The sequence below is a fragment of the Leguminivora glycinivorella genome, chromosome 21 (assembly GCF_023078275.1).
Source record: "Leguminivora glycinivorella isolate SPB_JAAS2020 chromosome 21, LegGlyc_1.1, whole genome shotgun sequence".
Classification (NCBI taxonomy): domain Eukaryota; kingdom Metazoa; phylum Arthropoda; class Insecta; order Lepidoptera; family Tortricidae; genus Leguminivora; species Leguminivora glycinivorella.
In genome coordinates, this window is record NC_062991.1 from 7,863,994 (window position 1) to 7,882,592 (window position 18,599).

The 18,599-nt window shown below is 39.6% G+C and overlaps 1 protein-coding gene across 1 annotated transcript in view; it reads left to right on the forward strand.

Annotated features, from left to right (window-relative positions):
• Positions 1-15,322, forward strand: part of LOC125237420 — a 411,697-nt gene extending 396,375 nt beyond the window's left edge. Inside the window, exons 12-16 of the mRNA XM_048144480.1 lie at positions 576-848; positions 12,880-13,087; positions 14,049-14,191; positions 14,690-14,811; positions 15,195-15,322. Coding sequence (XP_048000437.1) covers positions 576-848; positions 12,880-13,087; positions 14,049-14,191; positions 14,690-14,811; positions 15,195-15,225 — 777 coding nt within the window. The 3' untranslated portion in view covers positions 15,226-15,322. The remainder of the gene's footprint in view (positions 1-575; positions 849-12,879; positions 13,088-14,048; positions 14,192-14,689; positions 14,812-15,194) is intronic.
• The last annotated feature ends 3,277 nt before the right edge of the window (positions 15,323-18,599 follow it).

Genomic DNA, 18,599 nt, shown 5'->3' on the forward strand with positions numbered 1-18,599 from the left:
TTTTGCGTCTGCCATTGTTGAGGTATATCTCTGTAATCTATTGGTGCTGTTACACGGGCAACACATTTGCCAGCAACTCACATACCATTGCCGCGTACAATACGCACCAAGTAACTATGGATGGAGCAAACGTGGGAATGGTATGTGAATTTCTGGCAATTGTGTTACCCGTGTAACAGCACCTTATTGATGCTGGCGAATGATGATGCCACTGCAGTATAAAAAACCTTTCATTAACTTTGATTTAACGCTCCTTTTGGCCCTTTCGTTACCTAAATTGACTCTTGACTAGGTACAGACAATATTTTTCATTGCGAGAGTGCTATAAAACACTTTTATACAGTACCGAAATCTCATGACTAAGAAGTTTCTGAATCATTTTGAAGCAGAATTTTAATAACATACATAACAAGTTTACATATATTCCTCTTATCTAACATTTTATTTAGGTTAGCTGGAAAATATCCCGGGGATACGTTGGCCTTTATACCTCTATTCCTGTAAAATATATTCTCTCTTGCGTACAATAAAGTACCTAAATACGATTTTATTATAATTATATTTATACCTTCCAGGACAACCGCCTAAGCCCGATCACCACCCGCTCCGACCAAACGATCCGGCCGGAAATCCCCGAAGAGATCTCCGAGCCCGTCGCCCCCGTCATCATCGAGACCACCGAAGCTCCCACCACTACCACCACCAGTACCACTACCACTACCACGACCACTACAACGACGACAACGCCGCGACCGACGACGACCTTGGAGCCGACGAAGTACTGTATCGTGAAGAAGCCGGAGAGCGATGATGAGGCACAGTACATTAAGATGGGAGAGACCAGGAGGGTTAGTATTAGCATAGATTAAATATAAGAAGATCATACCATCGCATACACTACACTACACATAGATGGCGCCACAAAAAAAATGTCTTGTAGCTTTCGATTATACTTGTAGACGTTAGGCACTGGTCCCATCGCGAACTAGTAAGCTATGAGCTATCGGCTATAGAAACGAACAAAAGATAAGCACTCCCGTGCAAATAAAAGAGAGACGGCGATTTTGATAGCTCACCAATGGGCGAGTAACTATAAACATCGCCGTGTCTCTGTTATTTGCACGGGAATGCTTATCTTTTGTTCGTTCTTATAGCCGATAGCTCATAGCTTACTAGCTCGCGGTGGGACCAGTGCCTTAAGTGTCACTTTTGACATAGATTTAAGGCTTGAAAGTGACTCTTAACGCCTATCTACAAATAATCGATGGCAACAAGGCATTTTTTTGTGTCAATTTAAAACACTCCCTTCGGTCGTGTTTTAATTTATCGCTACTCGTTTCGAACTTCCTTTTTTACGCACTTGTATCGTAATGTACTATTTCGATTTTGTCTATTTGTGGCAGAATCAGATAATGTGAAGACGGTCTTAGCCAATGCACAGTGATAATATTTTCTTCTGAAAGTCTTGCTCGTGCTTATCTTATGGCTTTATGATGTTTAAACAGCCATCGCCAAATCTGCGGAGGATTTGCGTCAAAGATAAAAACAATTCTTCTTCTCTAAATATTTTGACTATCAAGTATATCAACTAATTACGGAAAATCTAAAAGTCCATAGGAAATTAGCACATCCGGTCATCCGTTCAGGGTGTCCACATTCTGGAAAGTCAGGGAAAGTCAGGGAAAAGTCAGGGAAGCTCATAGTGGTCATGGAAAGTCAGGGAAAGTCAGGGAAATGATTTTGAGGTCAGGGAAAAATTTGGCACCAAGAAAAAAAAACAAAAAGTATTGAAAAAATTATATGATTTCTTGGGTTGGCCACATCCATGACAGCAAAGATGGATTTTAAGGCAACTTAGAATTGTCTCTAGACTTTTTATGACAAGTATAGTGCCTGGCCTCCATCCCAGTGATTACTAAGGAGGGATATCTTCATGCTCTAGCTGACCTTAATTTATTTACATATATTTGTACAACATTTATAATGGGCGACATGAAAACGACAAAGTTACGTCGCTGTCCAATTACATAAGTCATATTTCAGTTCTTGGTCAATACTTCGCGCTGACTACGCTCGAAATCTCATTTTCATTTCAAGCCTGTTTTCCTGCTCGCTTTGGTACTGCATTTTGTTTGCTAAATTGCTATGCAAAAGTGCATGGCGAATTTATCAATGAGTTAATTTATACTTTCTCCATGCAATTTTGCAGTTTGTACTATACGTAATAACTATACTATCAGCGCCAGGGACGTATAAAAGGGAAAGAAAAATTTTCGCGCTCGCTACGCTCGCGATATTTTTTTCTACCAACCCTTCCCATATCCATGGGTGCCAAAATTGAAACTCGCTCTACCCTGAATACCCTGATAGAGTGCACGGGCTGGCACTGGTATAGCCAAAAGTAAATGGCTGTAACTATCCACTACAGATTTCGTTAATGTTAGTTTTATAAAACCAGAAATTAAAGTTTAATAATTAACATAAAGGTAAAAAAAACATAGGTATAAAAGTATGAACTGCCTTGAAAATTTTAATATTTCGTACTTTACGTACGTGAGAAAACAAACATATTCCAGAAAAAAAATGCTGTGACAGACGGACAGACAGACACACGAGTGATCCTATAACGGTTTTTAAAAAAAATGCCTTTTTTTTCAGGTTTTTTTTCATGATAGAAAAAAACCGTTTTTTCACAACCCTGAGCAAAAGTGGTAAAAATATCATCATAGACTGAAAATTTGGTCAGGGAAATTTTCTTAAATGGTCATGGAAAGTCAGGGAAAAGTCAGGGAATTTTTTTTGGGTTTAGTAGTGGACACCCTGCCGTTGCTAAAACGTCATCGACAAAATAACTTTCGTATTACATATTTGCATGTTTCCCTCTCTTAAACTGAAGATTTCAAAAGCCCATTCCACGAGTTCCATGTAATGCCAACATGCGTAGGTACCAACATCAACTTTCATAAAGGCCAAATTACCGACATTACCGTTCAACCAACCAAATAACTGTCCCACTGCGTAGATAGATAGATAGAATACTCTTTATTGGCACACCTCAGCAAAAGATACAGAAAAAAGATACAGTGGAGACAAAACAAATGATTATAAATAGAGGTAGACAACAGGCGGTCTTATCGCTAAAGTGTTATTCTATTTTCTCTGCTAAAGAGCGATCTCTACCAGACAACCGTTGGGTAGCGGAAATAAAAATATATAATCAAAAAGAGTAGGTGCTTCGAAATAAAACATCATAATTATTCTAATTTCCAACACACAAATTGAATAAACATACACATATAAATTATAAATTTAAAAAACCCCCGACACAAAGAAAACGTGAATTAAATTAAAAATTAAATAAAAAAAGGGTGAAAAAAACTAAAAGTGCGAGCTTTCAAAAAGTAATAAAATAACTAAATAAGTAGCTCTAGGAATACCTACCTTCCTTCTTACGAAATACCTACCTTCTTCTTCTTAGGAATATCTATCTACCTTCTACCTTCTTACGAAATACGTAAGATGAAAACCTAACTACGAAATTCTTGAACGTAAAAATTTTGGTACTTAAACATAAAATTACTTGAATTCTTAAACACAAGAAATATGACAAAATAAATTATTAATTATTATTCTCTTTATTGATTTCCATTATTAATTAATGGTAAAGTGTTGTCGCGTCGGGGGACCGCTCTCAATATTAGCGCGAGGGCAGACGTCGTTGACGGTTGTGTTTCCGATGCAGTCTTTAGAGTCTTATTTTAAGATTGGGTGTTGAAATTTTTGCTCAGCACTTATCTAGTTTGTTTGGTTGTAAACATATACGTTACTTGTAATTCTAATACTTCCTTTGACATTTTGGTTGTATAGTTACATTGTTCATGTTCAGGTAGTTAGTTTAATGTATGTACCTAGTGAATTTTTTGTTAAACATTTATTAAGTTAGTTTAGCTGTGTAAATATTTAGTTTTTAAGTTTCAAGTTAGACAGGCAAAGAGCGGTCCCCCGACGCGACAACACTTTACCATTAATTAATAATGGAAATCAATAAAGAGAATAATAATTAATAATTTATTTTGTCATATTTCTTGTGTTTAAGAATTCAAGTAATTTTATGTTTAAGTACCAAAATTTTTACGTTCAAGAATTTCGTAGTTAGGTTTTCATCTTACGTATTTCGTAAGAAGGTAGAAGGTAGATAGATATTCCTAAGAAGAAGAAGGTAGGTATTTCGTAAGAAGGAAGGTAGGTATTCCTAGAGCTACTTATTTAGTTATTTTATTACTTTTTGAAAGCTCGCACTTTTAGTTTTTTTCACCCTTTTTTTATTTAATTTTTAATTTAATTCACGTTTTCTTTGTGTCGGGGGTTTTTTAAATTTATAATTTAAGGTTTTTATTTCTTTCTTTTTGTAGGGAGCTCTTTCTTTTGTTTTGGAATTCAAGTACCGAATTGTATGTTAAGTACTTACCTACATTTTTTACGTTCAAGATGTTCTAGAGGTAAGTGCATGCTGTTTTTATAAAAATACTAAAGTCACTATAAGCGTGCCGTTCAGATCTGAGGAGTTCCGTTCTGACCAACATCAGGAGTTCCACTGCACCAAATGTCACTGTTCTGGACGTAAGTGCATGCTGTTCTTATAAAAATACCAAAGTCACTATAAGCGTGCCGTTCAAATTTGAGGAGTTCCGTTCTGACCATCATCAGAAGTTCCAGTGCACCAAATGTCACTGTTCTGGACGTAAGGGCATGCTGATCTTATAAAAATACCAAAGTCACTATAAGCGTGCCGTTCAGATTTGAGGAGTTCCGTTCTGACCATCATCAGCAGTTCCACTGCACCAAATGTCACTGTCACTGTTCCGTAAGTAAATGCATGCCATTCCTTTAAAAACACAAAAATCACCATATGTATGCCTTTCAGATTTGAGGAGTTCTCTCGATTTCTCCAGGATCCCATCATCAGAACTGGGTTCTGAGAAAAATGGGACCAATCTGTATTCGTATACTATCAAAAAAAAAAATTCGAAATCGGTCCAGTAGCGACAGAGATATCGAGGAACAAACATAAAAAATAAAATACAGACGAATTGAGAACCCCTTCCTTTGAGATTTGAGACGGCGGTTAAAAATCAGCACCGATAGCATGGTCGCGCCAGGCCGTCCTTTTCGCACTTACTAATAGTACGAATATCACAGAATATAATAGTACAAATACTGAAGGCTCACTCCTTTGATGTTCATAAAATGCCGCCATTCTAAATTCTTACCTACATTAACAAACAGACCGCACGCGAGCAGCCGACATAGAATTCTATTGCGCCGCGTGAAGGTCGTCACCAGTGAACGGGCCGCGAAACTCGCGGCCGCCGCCATATACATATAGCGCGGCGATAGAATCGCAGAATGAGCCGCCCCTTTAGGCCTAGCACATGATTATTGCCGCGAGAGTATGTCGCCGCGAGATAGATGAGATGACACGTCTTTGTCGTAATTGTATTAATGACATAAGAACCGGTAGTCTATCTCGCGGTGACATACTCTCGCGGCAATCATGTGCTAACCCTGCTGGTTTTATCATTTATCGCGCGATCATGCTTGCCTCTGTAATCCATAATAAATAAATATTTTTTTTTGTGGCGGCGACCATCTTGGACCAGCGGCCATCACCTACAGCTACATATACATACAATCTTTTTTTTTTTTCGATCTACCCTCATTTGAGTGCACTTGTGTTTTAATAACGATCCCATAGAATATTGCTTTAAAATACGTTAATGTTGTTATTGCGCAGTATAATTAGGAGTTTTGTGCTTAGTATAATACAAAAACAAAGTGGAAGTGTTATCTCGCAAAAATTTTTGTCCTATAATATCTGACTGACTATTTTACCAATACATAACCTCAAAGCGAAATTGTCAACCAGTGTTCAAAATGCCAATTTGTCTTAAATGCGATAAGGAAATACCAAGAGTGGATGAAAAAAACCCAAGAATTAAATGTCATGGCTGTGAAAGGTTCATATGTGTTAAATGCAGTGGGTTGTTGGCTACGGAGTTGAGAGTTGTAGTGCTACAATCTCCTACACTTAAATATCTGTGTCCGGAGTGTGAACTGGGAGTACGGCAGTTGCCAGCTCTAAGGAATATGGTGACCCAGCTGAAAGCTGAAATTGAGGCCATGAAAAGTAAACAAAGCGAAGGTTCTAGCATGGAGTGTATTTTGGCAGAGATAGCAGAGAGGAAAAGACGTAGTGCGAACGTTATTATGTTTGGGATTGGTGAGTGTACGCGGCAGACTGGCGACGTCGCCCGGGACAAGGAGGTACGTGTTGCACATGATCTATCGCAGGTGCGTGCGGCTCTGGCGGACGTGCCGGAGGCGGAGGAGCCGGCGGCCGTAATCCGACTCGGCAAGCCTAGGACTGACGCCGTGGCCCGCCCACTCAAAGTCATCTTCGCAAGTAAAAAAGCTGCTCTTAAGGTACTAAAAAATAATAGTAAGCTTCCTAGTAACGTGTCGGCTAAAAATGATCTAACACCCTATCAGCGGGACTATTTAAAAAAGTTACGTGAAGAATTACAACAGAGAACTGACAACGGTGAAACTGATTTGACTTTGAAATATGTGAACAACTCCCCGAAGATTATTAGTACAAAAAAGTTATAAATAATGATCTGGGGATAGTAGAATTCACATTCTTATACACGAACTTGGCATCCCTAACGGCTAAAAGAGATTTGCTTATTATTGAAGTTAATAGATTAAAACCAACTTGTATTGTTATTACTGAAACACACTTAAAGCCATCTATAAATGATAGTTTGGTGGAAATTAATGGATATTCACTATACAGACACGATAGAGTTAAAGGAACGGGCTGGGGAGGAGTCGCTATATACATATCTCATACGCTCTACGGCAGACCTATACAAGTAATACCACACCCGGTGTATAACTCTCACCCCCAGGTTGAGGCATTGTGGCTAAACTTAAAGTACGAAACTTTTACAATTACAATTGCGGGAATATATCGACCAACTCATTACACATTTGAAGAGGCTGATCGTCTATTATTTGAAACTATTAGTCATGCTGCTATGGATCCCAACCCCGTGTTAATAATGGGTGATTTTAACTTGCCGGATCTCAAGTGGCCCCTGATTGATGTAGATACCGATAAGTACAATACAATACATGCTAACTTTCTTGATATGTATCTAAACAGTAATCTAACCCAACTAGTGACTGAAATAACAAGAAAGCGAAATAGCGAAGAATCTATACTTGACTTAATTATGTGTAACGAAGAAAACCTCTGTACCAAAATTCAATACTATCCCAATATAGGAAAAAGCGACCACTTAGTACTCCTAGCAACATTACAGATTGAGCTAAAATCGAACAGAAATACATGTATAGAACAAGTAAGAAGAAACTTTTATAAAGCGGATTTTCAGGAAATTATGAAAACAATTTCATTGAATACTTCATGCCACACCGGGCAGGTTAACGTTGAAGAAGCTTGGAAGGAATTCAAGTCAAAATCACACGCCGCAATCGAAACTCGTGTACCATTGTCAGCTAAAAACAAAAAGTTAAACATAAACAAACCATGGATTACAAAGCAAGTACTAGAAAAGGTTAACAATAAATTAAAACTTTGGAGAGAGTATACATTAAATGGCAGTGAAAAATCATATAAAGCTTATAGAACTGAAAATAATAAATTGGTGACATTGGTCAGAAAATTAAGAGCTGAATTTGAAAGGGGAGTAGTCAACTGTGGTCCGAAATCATTTTATAGTTACATTCGTAAGCAGCTTTCCTCTGAGGTGTCCGTGCCACCTTCACTGAGAGATGAGAAGGGTAATGTCACCAATGATCAAAGAGCTGTTGCTGAGCTTTTTGCTCATCAATTTGAGAGATCTTTTGTTTGTGAACCACCACACATCAGCATTCCAGACGTTCAGCTGCCGCGAGTGGAGAATTCAATAGAGTCAGTATGCTTCACGCCTGAGAATGTGGCAAAAGCGTTAGTAACATTCAGTGACTCTACATCAATGGGCCCAGATAGTTTGCCCTCAATTTTTCTTAAAAAGTGCAGGAGCGTGCTTGTTGATGAGCTGACTCTTATAATGAATTTATCCCTCAAGAATGGAAAACTACCGCGAGACTGGAAGGAAGCCCATGTAACTCCTATTTACAAGAAAGGTGATAAGTTTGTTGCTGCTAACTACCGTCCTATCAGCCTCACAAGCATAGTCTGCAAAACCATGGAGAAAATTATAGTCACTGAGTTGAGGAATTTTATCAATAAGGAGAATGTAATAATCGATGAGCAGCATGGCTTCGTACCCAAGAGATCTACCGTAACGAATCTTCTTCTATGCCTTGATAAGTGGACACGTGACTGGGACAATCGTCAGCCTACGGACGTTATATACTTAGACTACGAGAAGGCATTCGACCGTGTACCTATTAGAAGGCTTATTGCTAAATTGGAGCACTTTGGGATTCGTGGTCAACTCCTTGAATGGATATCGGACTTTTTATCTCACAGGATATTTAAAGTAAGAGTAGGAGAAACTTTATCTAGTGCTCACAATGTCTATAGTGGTGTCCCGCAGGGCTCAGTGCTCGGACCAATTCTGTTCGGCATATTTATAACAGACCTAAAGAGTGTAGTGCAATCAGAACTATCAATATTTGCTGACGATACCAAAGTTATGGGTAATCCACTTATAACTAATAACATTATCCAAAGTGACTTAGACCGCATAGTCCAGTGGACTAAAGACTGGCTCATATCGCTAAATCCTGACAAATGCACAGTTCTTCACATTGGGAAAACCAACCCGAAACTAGGTTACAACATTGATTCTGTTCCCCTGCAAGCTGTTACCAGTCAAAGAGACCTGGGCATCACTGTTTCGCATGACCTGAAATGGGGCACGCATATCACCAATATGAAGAAAGCAAATTCTATGCTGTATATGATTCGAAAGGCATTCCATGTGATCACTAAGGATCTTTTTGTTGGGATTTACAAGACATACCTACGTCCTTTGCTTGAATACGCTTTTCAGGTATGGTCCCCCTACTTCAAAAAGGATATTACACTATTAGAAAAAGTCCAGAGAAGAGCTACTAAAATGGTCGCTTCACTGAAAGATAAGCCATACAACGAACGGCTTCAGGAATTAGGTCTTACATCATTGGAGGATAGAAGAAAGCGTGGTGATCTCATTGAGACTTACAAAATCTTGTCTGGACACTACAATGTGAATAATATGAAAGACCTATATATACTAAGCCAGAACTCAAAACTAAGAGGGCATTCTAAAAAGCTTATCAAACCTCCATGTGCTAGCAACCCTAAGAAACACTTCCTGCCGAATCGCATAGTCAATATGTGGAACTCTCTACCAGAAACTGTTATTAGCGCGCCGTCAGTGAACTGTTTCAAAAATAGACTGGACAATTATATTAGAACTTTGAAGAGTGCAAAATAAACACAAGTGCAGTGATATACACGCATCAGCTCGAAGAGCTGCTAGTGTATCAAATAAATAAATAAATAAATAAATAAATCACGCCTGTGTCCCATGAAGGGGTAGGCAGAGCACATGAAACTACTCAGGTTTCAGTGCCACTGTTGGCAAATAAGGGGTTGAAAGAAAACGAAACTGTGACATTGCAGTGACAGGTTGCCAGCCTCTCGCCTACGCCACAATTTAACCCACATCCCACAGTCGCCTTCTCCCACGGGAAGAAAGGCCCTCACCTACAGCTAATATAAATAAAAACACTCGACTAATTCACCTTTTATAAACAAAAAACTAAATCAAAATCGGTAGATCCGTTCAGGAGCTACGACACGATGCGATGCCACAGACAGACACACACACACACACACACACACACACACACACACACACACACACACACACACACACACACACACACACACACACACACACACACACACACACACACACACACACACACACACACACACACACACACACACACACACACACACACACACACACACACACACACACACACACACACACACACACACACACACACACACACACACACACACACACACACACACACACACACACACACACACACACACACACACACACACACACACACACACACACACACACACACACACACACACACACACACACACACACACACACACACACACACACACACACACACACACACACACACACACACACACACACACACACACACACACACACACACACACACACACACACACACACACACACACACACACACACACACACACACACACACACACACACACACACACACACACACACACACACACACACACACACACACACACACACACACACACACACACACACACACACACACACACACACACACACACACACACACACACACACACACACACACACACACACACACACACACACACACACACACACACACACACACACACACACACACACACACACACACACACACACACACACACACACACACACACACACACACACACACACACACACACACACACACACACACACACACACACACACACACACACACACACACACACACACACACACACACACACACACACACACACACACACACACACACACACACACACACACACACACACACACACACACACACACACACACACACACACACACACACACACACACACACACACACACACACACACACACACACACACACACACACACACACACACACACACACACACACACACACACACACACACACACACACACACACACACACACACACACACACACACACACACACACACACACACACACACACACACACACACACACACACACACACACACACACACACACACACACACACACACACACACACACACACACACACACACACACACACACACACACACACACACACACACACACACACACACACACACACACACACACACACACACACACACACACACACACACACACACACACACACACACACACACACACACACACACACACACACACACACACACACACACACACACACACACACACACACACACACACACACACACACACACACACACACACACACACACACACACACACACACACACACACACACACACACACACACACACACACACACACACACACACACACACACACACACACACACACACACACACACACACACACACACACACACACACACACACACACACACACACACACACACACACACACACACACACACACACACACACACACACACACACACACACACACACACACACACACACACACACACACACACACACACACACACACACACACACACACACACACACACACACACACACACACACACACACACACACACACACACACACACACACACACACACACACACACACACACACACACACACACACACACACACACACACACACACACACACACACACACACACACACACACACACACACACACACACACACACACACACACACACACACACACACACACACACACACACACACACACACACACACACACACACACACACACACACACACACACACACACACACACACACACACACACACACACACACACACACAGACAGATAGACACGTCAAACTTATAACACCTCATCGTTTTACGTCGAAACACAACTTTCTACGATAATTGGTCAAGTGCGAGTCGGATTTCGACTCTTCCATACAATTTAGTCATGAGCGCCTGATGGAATGTGATAGAAGTTTAGTACATTTCGTACTTTCAAGACGTTATATCTCGGAAACGATAAGAGATAGACCAAAATGGACTTCAGATTTGGGCTTTCGGTGGCACAATTGTGCCACACGAATTTTATATTTTCGTATATATAGACATTTTTTTGGACCGATTTGGATAATTTTTTTTTTTTTTTTAAATCTAACCCGGGTGTAAAATCTTTATTTTTTGAGCTAGAAGGCTGAAAAAAATAGTATTTAAGGTGTTTTTGTAATACATTTCGGGCCGCTAAGAATCAGCCACATACCATTGTAATTTTTTTTATTAAAAAAAAAACTAATTAAAATGTTGCAAAAAAACGGTTTTTTTTTCTGGCTTGAAAAAAAACATGAAAAAAAACCGTGAAAAAAAACAGTTTTTTTTCTGGAGTATAATAAGAGAATATAAATAGACTTACAGAAACATACTTAAATAGTAATATACAACAAGTCAGTTACAGTAAAAATAGCAATACGATCACTAAGGGAGAGCGTAGGCTAGTAGTAGGGAGGGGGGGTTAATAAGAGAATATAAATAGACTTACAGAAACATACTTAAATAGTAATATACAACAAGTCAGTTAGGGCCCAAATTTACAAAAAAAAAATTTGTAAAATAAGATCTCAAGCACCTAGGTAATATAATATTATATTATTATTAATCAACATCCACTATATATAACCACAAAATTAAAATTTTGAAAAACCCCCGACCGCGACCTAGTGGACCGATTTTCATGTAACATGGCTAAGAACACTCCCGACTAACACAGCTTTCAAATAAAAACTAAATAGAAATCGGTTCATCCGTTCGGGAGCTACAATGCCACAGACAGACACACACACAGACAAACAGACAGACAGACAGACAGACAGACGGACAGACACGTCAAACTTATAACACCCCGTAATTTTTGCGTCGGGGGTTAAAAATCAAGATCAACTAACATTCATCAGCCTCCTTGCGTTATGCCGATTTTTGCCACAGCTCATGGGAGATCAACTAATTGTTTGTTTGTTTGTCACTATTCTAGCTATACCGTTCCGCCGAGCTCGCCGAATGCACGGACCTATGCGTGTGCGAGCACAGTCTACAAGTGTCCTGCAAGGTGGCGTGCGTGCCTCGAGCACCGTGCTCATCCCGCCTCGCACATTACTCGCATGCTGCTCCGGCCTACCAGGCTTATAGAGGACGATGCTACTGTTACTCCGGGTCATTCATCTGCATGAGACCTAATCCTGGTAAGATAATTATTCTAGCAGTCTCTAAGACTACAAGTGTCCTGCAAGGTGGAATGCGTGCCTCGAGCACCGTGTTCATCCCGCCTGGCACATTACTCGCATGCTGCTCCGACCTACCAGGCGTACAGAGGACGATGCTACTGTTATTCCGGGTCATTCATCTGCATGAGACCTAATCCTGGTAAGATATTAAACCACCAACTGCCTCTAAGACTACAAAGTGTCCTGCAAGGTGACTAGCGCGCTTAGAGACTTGTTCATCACGCCTCGCACATTACTCGCACGCCGCGCCAGCTTGCCAAGCTTATAGAGGACGGTGGATTTTTTTAATACCACGTCGGTGGCAAACAAGCATACGGTCCGCCTGATGGAAAGCAGTCACTGTCACCTATGGACGCCTGCAACTCAAGGAGTGTCACGTGCGCGTTGCCAACCCATTAGAAACTAGTACACTCCTTTTGCTGTGTTAAGTACACCGCAAAAAAGAGTGTACAAGTTCCAAGGAGGGTTTGGGTTGCCGACGACTCAAAGGACAATAGACGGAACAAATTAGTTCCGTAGGACCTTCCGTCACCAGCACACCGCATCCTCGTTGAGCTCTGAGTGTTATTGTTACTCCGGGTCTTTCATCTGTATGAGACCTAATCCTGGTAAGATTCTTTACCACAATCTATCTCTAAGAATACAAGTGTGCTGCAAGGTAGCTTGCGTGCTTAGCAGACTCATAGAGGAGGGTGCTATTGCTATGGCTCTTCCATCTGCGTGAGACCTAATCCTGGTAAGAAACGTATTTTGCTATCTTAATTGACCAACTACTTCTAAGCAAGTAAAGCTAATTTAAGTCATTTGAAATTATGGAGTAGTAACTAGAGTCAATTTCTTACCACAAGCCAGTTTTTAAATTTTTGCGAAATATGTCATTTGAATTCCAAAAATCTCATTCAATCCCTTATATTTCCAGGAGAATACAAGCTTCCCGAAGGCGTGTACTTGCTGCTCGGGTTCAGCTCGGTGGACGAAGCCCTCCTACGACCGCACACCGGTCTAGGTGCCGAGGATGCTGTCAGGCTGCTGCAGAGTTACTTGCATACGGTGCAGCGAGAGGTAACGTTTCAACTTTTACGTAAGACTTTTGAAAAACAAAACCCTTTTGAGCTTTTGTCACAGACGTTAATAACTTAACTTTGACAAGCCTTTTCTATTTCATATCATCCTGATTAAAATTATAACATGGGACTTAAAATTGGGTTATCGAGTTGATAATCAAGACCTAATGCAGATAGTTCGAAAAACTCGCGCGTCTGATCTTGATGTTGACTTTAGACAGTCTTAGTGCGTTTTCACATTATCCGATCCGAGATCGGAGGTCGAAAGGATTTCAAAGGCAAAAATCAAAGATGGCGGCTTCAATGTGTGGGATATCGGTCCTACATCCGATATCGAATCGGATAATGTGAAAACGCACTTAGGATCACGTTTTTCTCGTCGGAGATTAGTTTTTATTAAATCTAATTTTACAAGTTATAATGTGTAAAAATCGTGCGATTGTGAACCAGTTGGTCTATTTACCATCCATCTTACCCACCATCTTTGACGTTCCAGACGAACTGCACCCTAACGTTGTTCAACATCAGCAACGAGAACGTGATCATCTCTGCCAGCGTTCCCGCCAAGGAGCAGGACGCACTCAAGGAAGCTGGGGAACCCTTGCTTGACAAGAAAAGGTAACTTACCCCTTTTAATAAGTACCCTTGACGTTTCAAAGATCTTTGTCCTGATGGTATCCAAGATTAGCAAAACATTAACATGGTCATTTCAACGAGCATCTCCACTCAAGAGCTAAACTCAAAGGTGTCATTTCAATTGTCACTGTGTGACTTTTTTGTCTTTTATACAAAGTTCTCGTGACTACTACTCGTGACTTCTACTTAAGTTTTTCGGAACTTAAATATAATAATTTAACGTTTGATTTTTACCAACCGCTTTTCAGTGAAGAATCTGGACCAGTAATCTCAAATATGGCGTTTTCTCCCATCTAATTTCAAAGGTCAGACGGCAGACGTTTGTAGAAACCTCACCACTAAAACAAGCATTTAAAATATTTCAGGAGGAGTGCATCGACGTCCTCAAGATCGTGAAAGCTCGCATCAACTCGCAGCACGAGGACATCTCCTCGCACCTGCTGCTGTCCATCTTCAAGATCGCCGAGGTGGACGTTGTGTACCCCACTCCCCCCTCCTCCGCCATCGCCGCCACCCGGCCCAGCAAGAACCTTTACGTCTTCATCACCCTCGCCACTATCCTTCTCAACCTCAACGGTATCTTCTCCATCATTCTCATTAAGATCGTCAATTCTTTATCGAATTTATTCGAAATTGCTACATCGGGCGACAAATATTTTTCGGATTCTATATCTACTTTAAAGTTAAAGGGTGTTAGCACAGTAGCTGTTGTAAAATACATTGGTACTTCGCACCGCGCACTCGCTTTAGGTATCGCACCGAAACACGATGAAAAAGTAGAAGTAAGTTATATAGATGTACATAATTCTAAGGAAATAAAACATATCATAAAAGCTGTGAGTATTACAATATTTACTAATTTTAATGTACTTGTTGCTGATGTAATTATACCTAAATATTTTTCTAGAGATGTGTATTACGAAATTGTATGTACTATTGATTCGGAGATGCTTTTTGGTGATTTTAGTTTTGGAAAAATCGCGTCCTCTTCTTATGGGATTGTCAAATCCGTTAGCTTAGGACTGAAACTAGTAGTAGTATGAAGACTGAGCCGTACTAACGTATAGTTAAATGTATTTGGTTTCGTTTCGACTTAGAACTGGTGCTTGTAGGTCGATCTTTAAGGCTGGGTTTTGTAAATAGGAGTTATTGCGCCTTTTACACTGTTAGACGTTCGTTCCACGCTGACGCGGCACTGCGGAACGACGCCATATTTGTCGGGCAGGAGCATTTTCTGTTTATCTAACTCTTTATTGCTCTAACAAACATTTATACAATTTTGTAAAGGCTCGGCCCATATAATACGGGACAGACAAAGCCCATACAAAAAAGCGTACCCCTGAAATGTATGAGCCTTTTAGGCTAACCACTAGATACGGATGTTCGCGGCCTGGAAGTGGCCAAAATCATATTTTCCCGAAAATTTTTTGCGTATTTTTATTTTTTATAAAAAGAAACAAATGGCATGCTTCTTTATTTTAATATCATAATATCACGTCAATACACATTTTGAAAAATAAATTTGTAGGCATCATCAGTGTAGTTATGATTTATGATGGTATTTAATAGGTGGCGCTAAAAAAATGAGGTCCGATTTTTATTATGGAGACTGTAAATCCTATATAAATAATCATTGGTAAAGCTCTTGGAAATGTGTACCGAACCATCGTTACAAAATTTTATAATAAAATATCGTGAAAAATAGAAAATTCTTTGTCGAAGTACAACTACGGTGTCGTTCTACAGTGTTTATGCGGTAGAGCTGCAGACAAGGTGGATTATTAAAGAAATATTAAAATATACGCTAAAGAAACACCTACAGCTGAACGCACGCCTTGACTAAATAGCGTTTTTGAGGCTGGGCTCATACGTATCTATGAGAAAAAATTACGAGCGCAGCGCTCAATGTGCTAAAAATAAAACTGATAAAGAAGAGATTAAGATACAAAAAAAAGTGCAAATAAGACTCTTTATTTTAGTACTACAAACAGATAGACGTACAAACAACAAGGAATCTAACAATGGTGTATTAGTGTTGATATTATTTCTAACCTCACATTCCATGGTTAAAAGGTGAAAATTTAATAAAATCAATTTATTATTCAATAAATACTGTAATTATTTCTATTTATGAAATATTGATCTTATATTTACATTAAGATCTGGCCACAAATAAAACGAAGAAAAGAAATAAATTTGAAAGTAATAATTTTTTTAAGCCCTTGTCTGTGGCTCTAACCCGCAAAATCTTTCAACAGTAAAGTAGTACCATTTGTAGTGGTTGATGCCTTTCTGTCAATGACTGTGTAGCATTCATGTCTATATGTACGCACTTAGCACGGGACGTGCGATGTTTGACATAACCTTTGTACCAGATATTTAGGCATTTTTAGGATAGGAAATTATTTATTATTCAGAACAAAATAGAAATAATTAGAAGCAAGGTAATGTGGTCAAAAATATACAAATATGTATAAGTGTTTAGATTTGTCTCTAAAAGTTGAACCCTAAACTGTTAAGTATACTCATGCGCGGATCCAGGGGGGTCATGGGGATCATGCCCCCCCATGGGGGTTGTCCATACAAATAGACCCCCCGCCCCTGGGGCCTGGAGCCACAAGCTGGATCCCCGCTTGCGTATACTGTAAACTTTGGCGAAGAGACTGAAATTATATTGTTGTAAAAAGATTATTACTTTTAACCGGTGAGCACCATTTTCAACTGTCATCGTTTACCTTCATCAGGTGCTCGATCAATTTATAACAAAAAAAAAGTGATATGGTTGCTAGACAATTTCCACGAAAGACATCATACGCGACATGAAGAATATGTTGCATAAATTGTGAAACTTGAAATTATGAAAAATAAATAATACCTACTATAAATACTACTACTACTACTTAAAAAGGTTATGTCGAACACTGCAGCCCCTTAGCATGCGACGGACAAGCCGAGCAACGCCGCGGCACGCGCGAGTTTCTCGCATTTTATAAAAAAGCAATAATAGGAAAATGTAGGGTGAAGTCGTTTACTTTTGATTTTTTTGAAACAGTGTTTCATTTCTCCAATTTTTTTAGACTTATTCATTCAAAATCGTCAGTAAGTACCTACTACTACTCTCATTATACTTTCTAAAGTTTCATATCTATTTTTAACCTTTTCCGATGTTAGTTCCTTCCGTTGATTGATTTACATATAAAAAACTATTTTAACACTAAAACACAGTAAAGGTTATAAAGTGAAAACGATATAGTAATCAATCGATCTACTATACAAATTTATTAATTTTTTATTTAGAACTACGAATAACGATTAACGATGCATTTTATGATAATTATCATGTAAAATTTGTAAAAAAATAGATTTTATTTCGTTCACAAGCGGTTGCAGCATATATTGTAATATAAACTGAGCCTCATTTCTTTAAAGTATGGTTTATGATTGTCACTTAACGAACGGTTTTGGATGAATAATTTAACTAAACACCTTTTAATCAGAACTTGGTGCCGGTTGCCGTGGTTTGTCCGCGGTTGTACTCTTGTACTCATAGTCTACGTTAATTAGGCGACGCTGGTGAAGGCTTGCGTGAACCGATGGTATTAAACGAATGAATATTGTATTCAAAGGTTGTAATATTGCTACTCGTCATACATTTTGTATGGAAATATATACGGCAATTAGACCGCAAGCATATTTCTTTTAAGACGACCTTCATACGTCATAGTACTCATAGTACAGACAAAACTACGTTAGACAACTAGAAAAAAGGG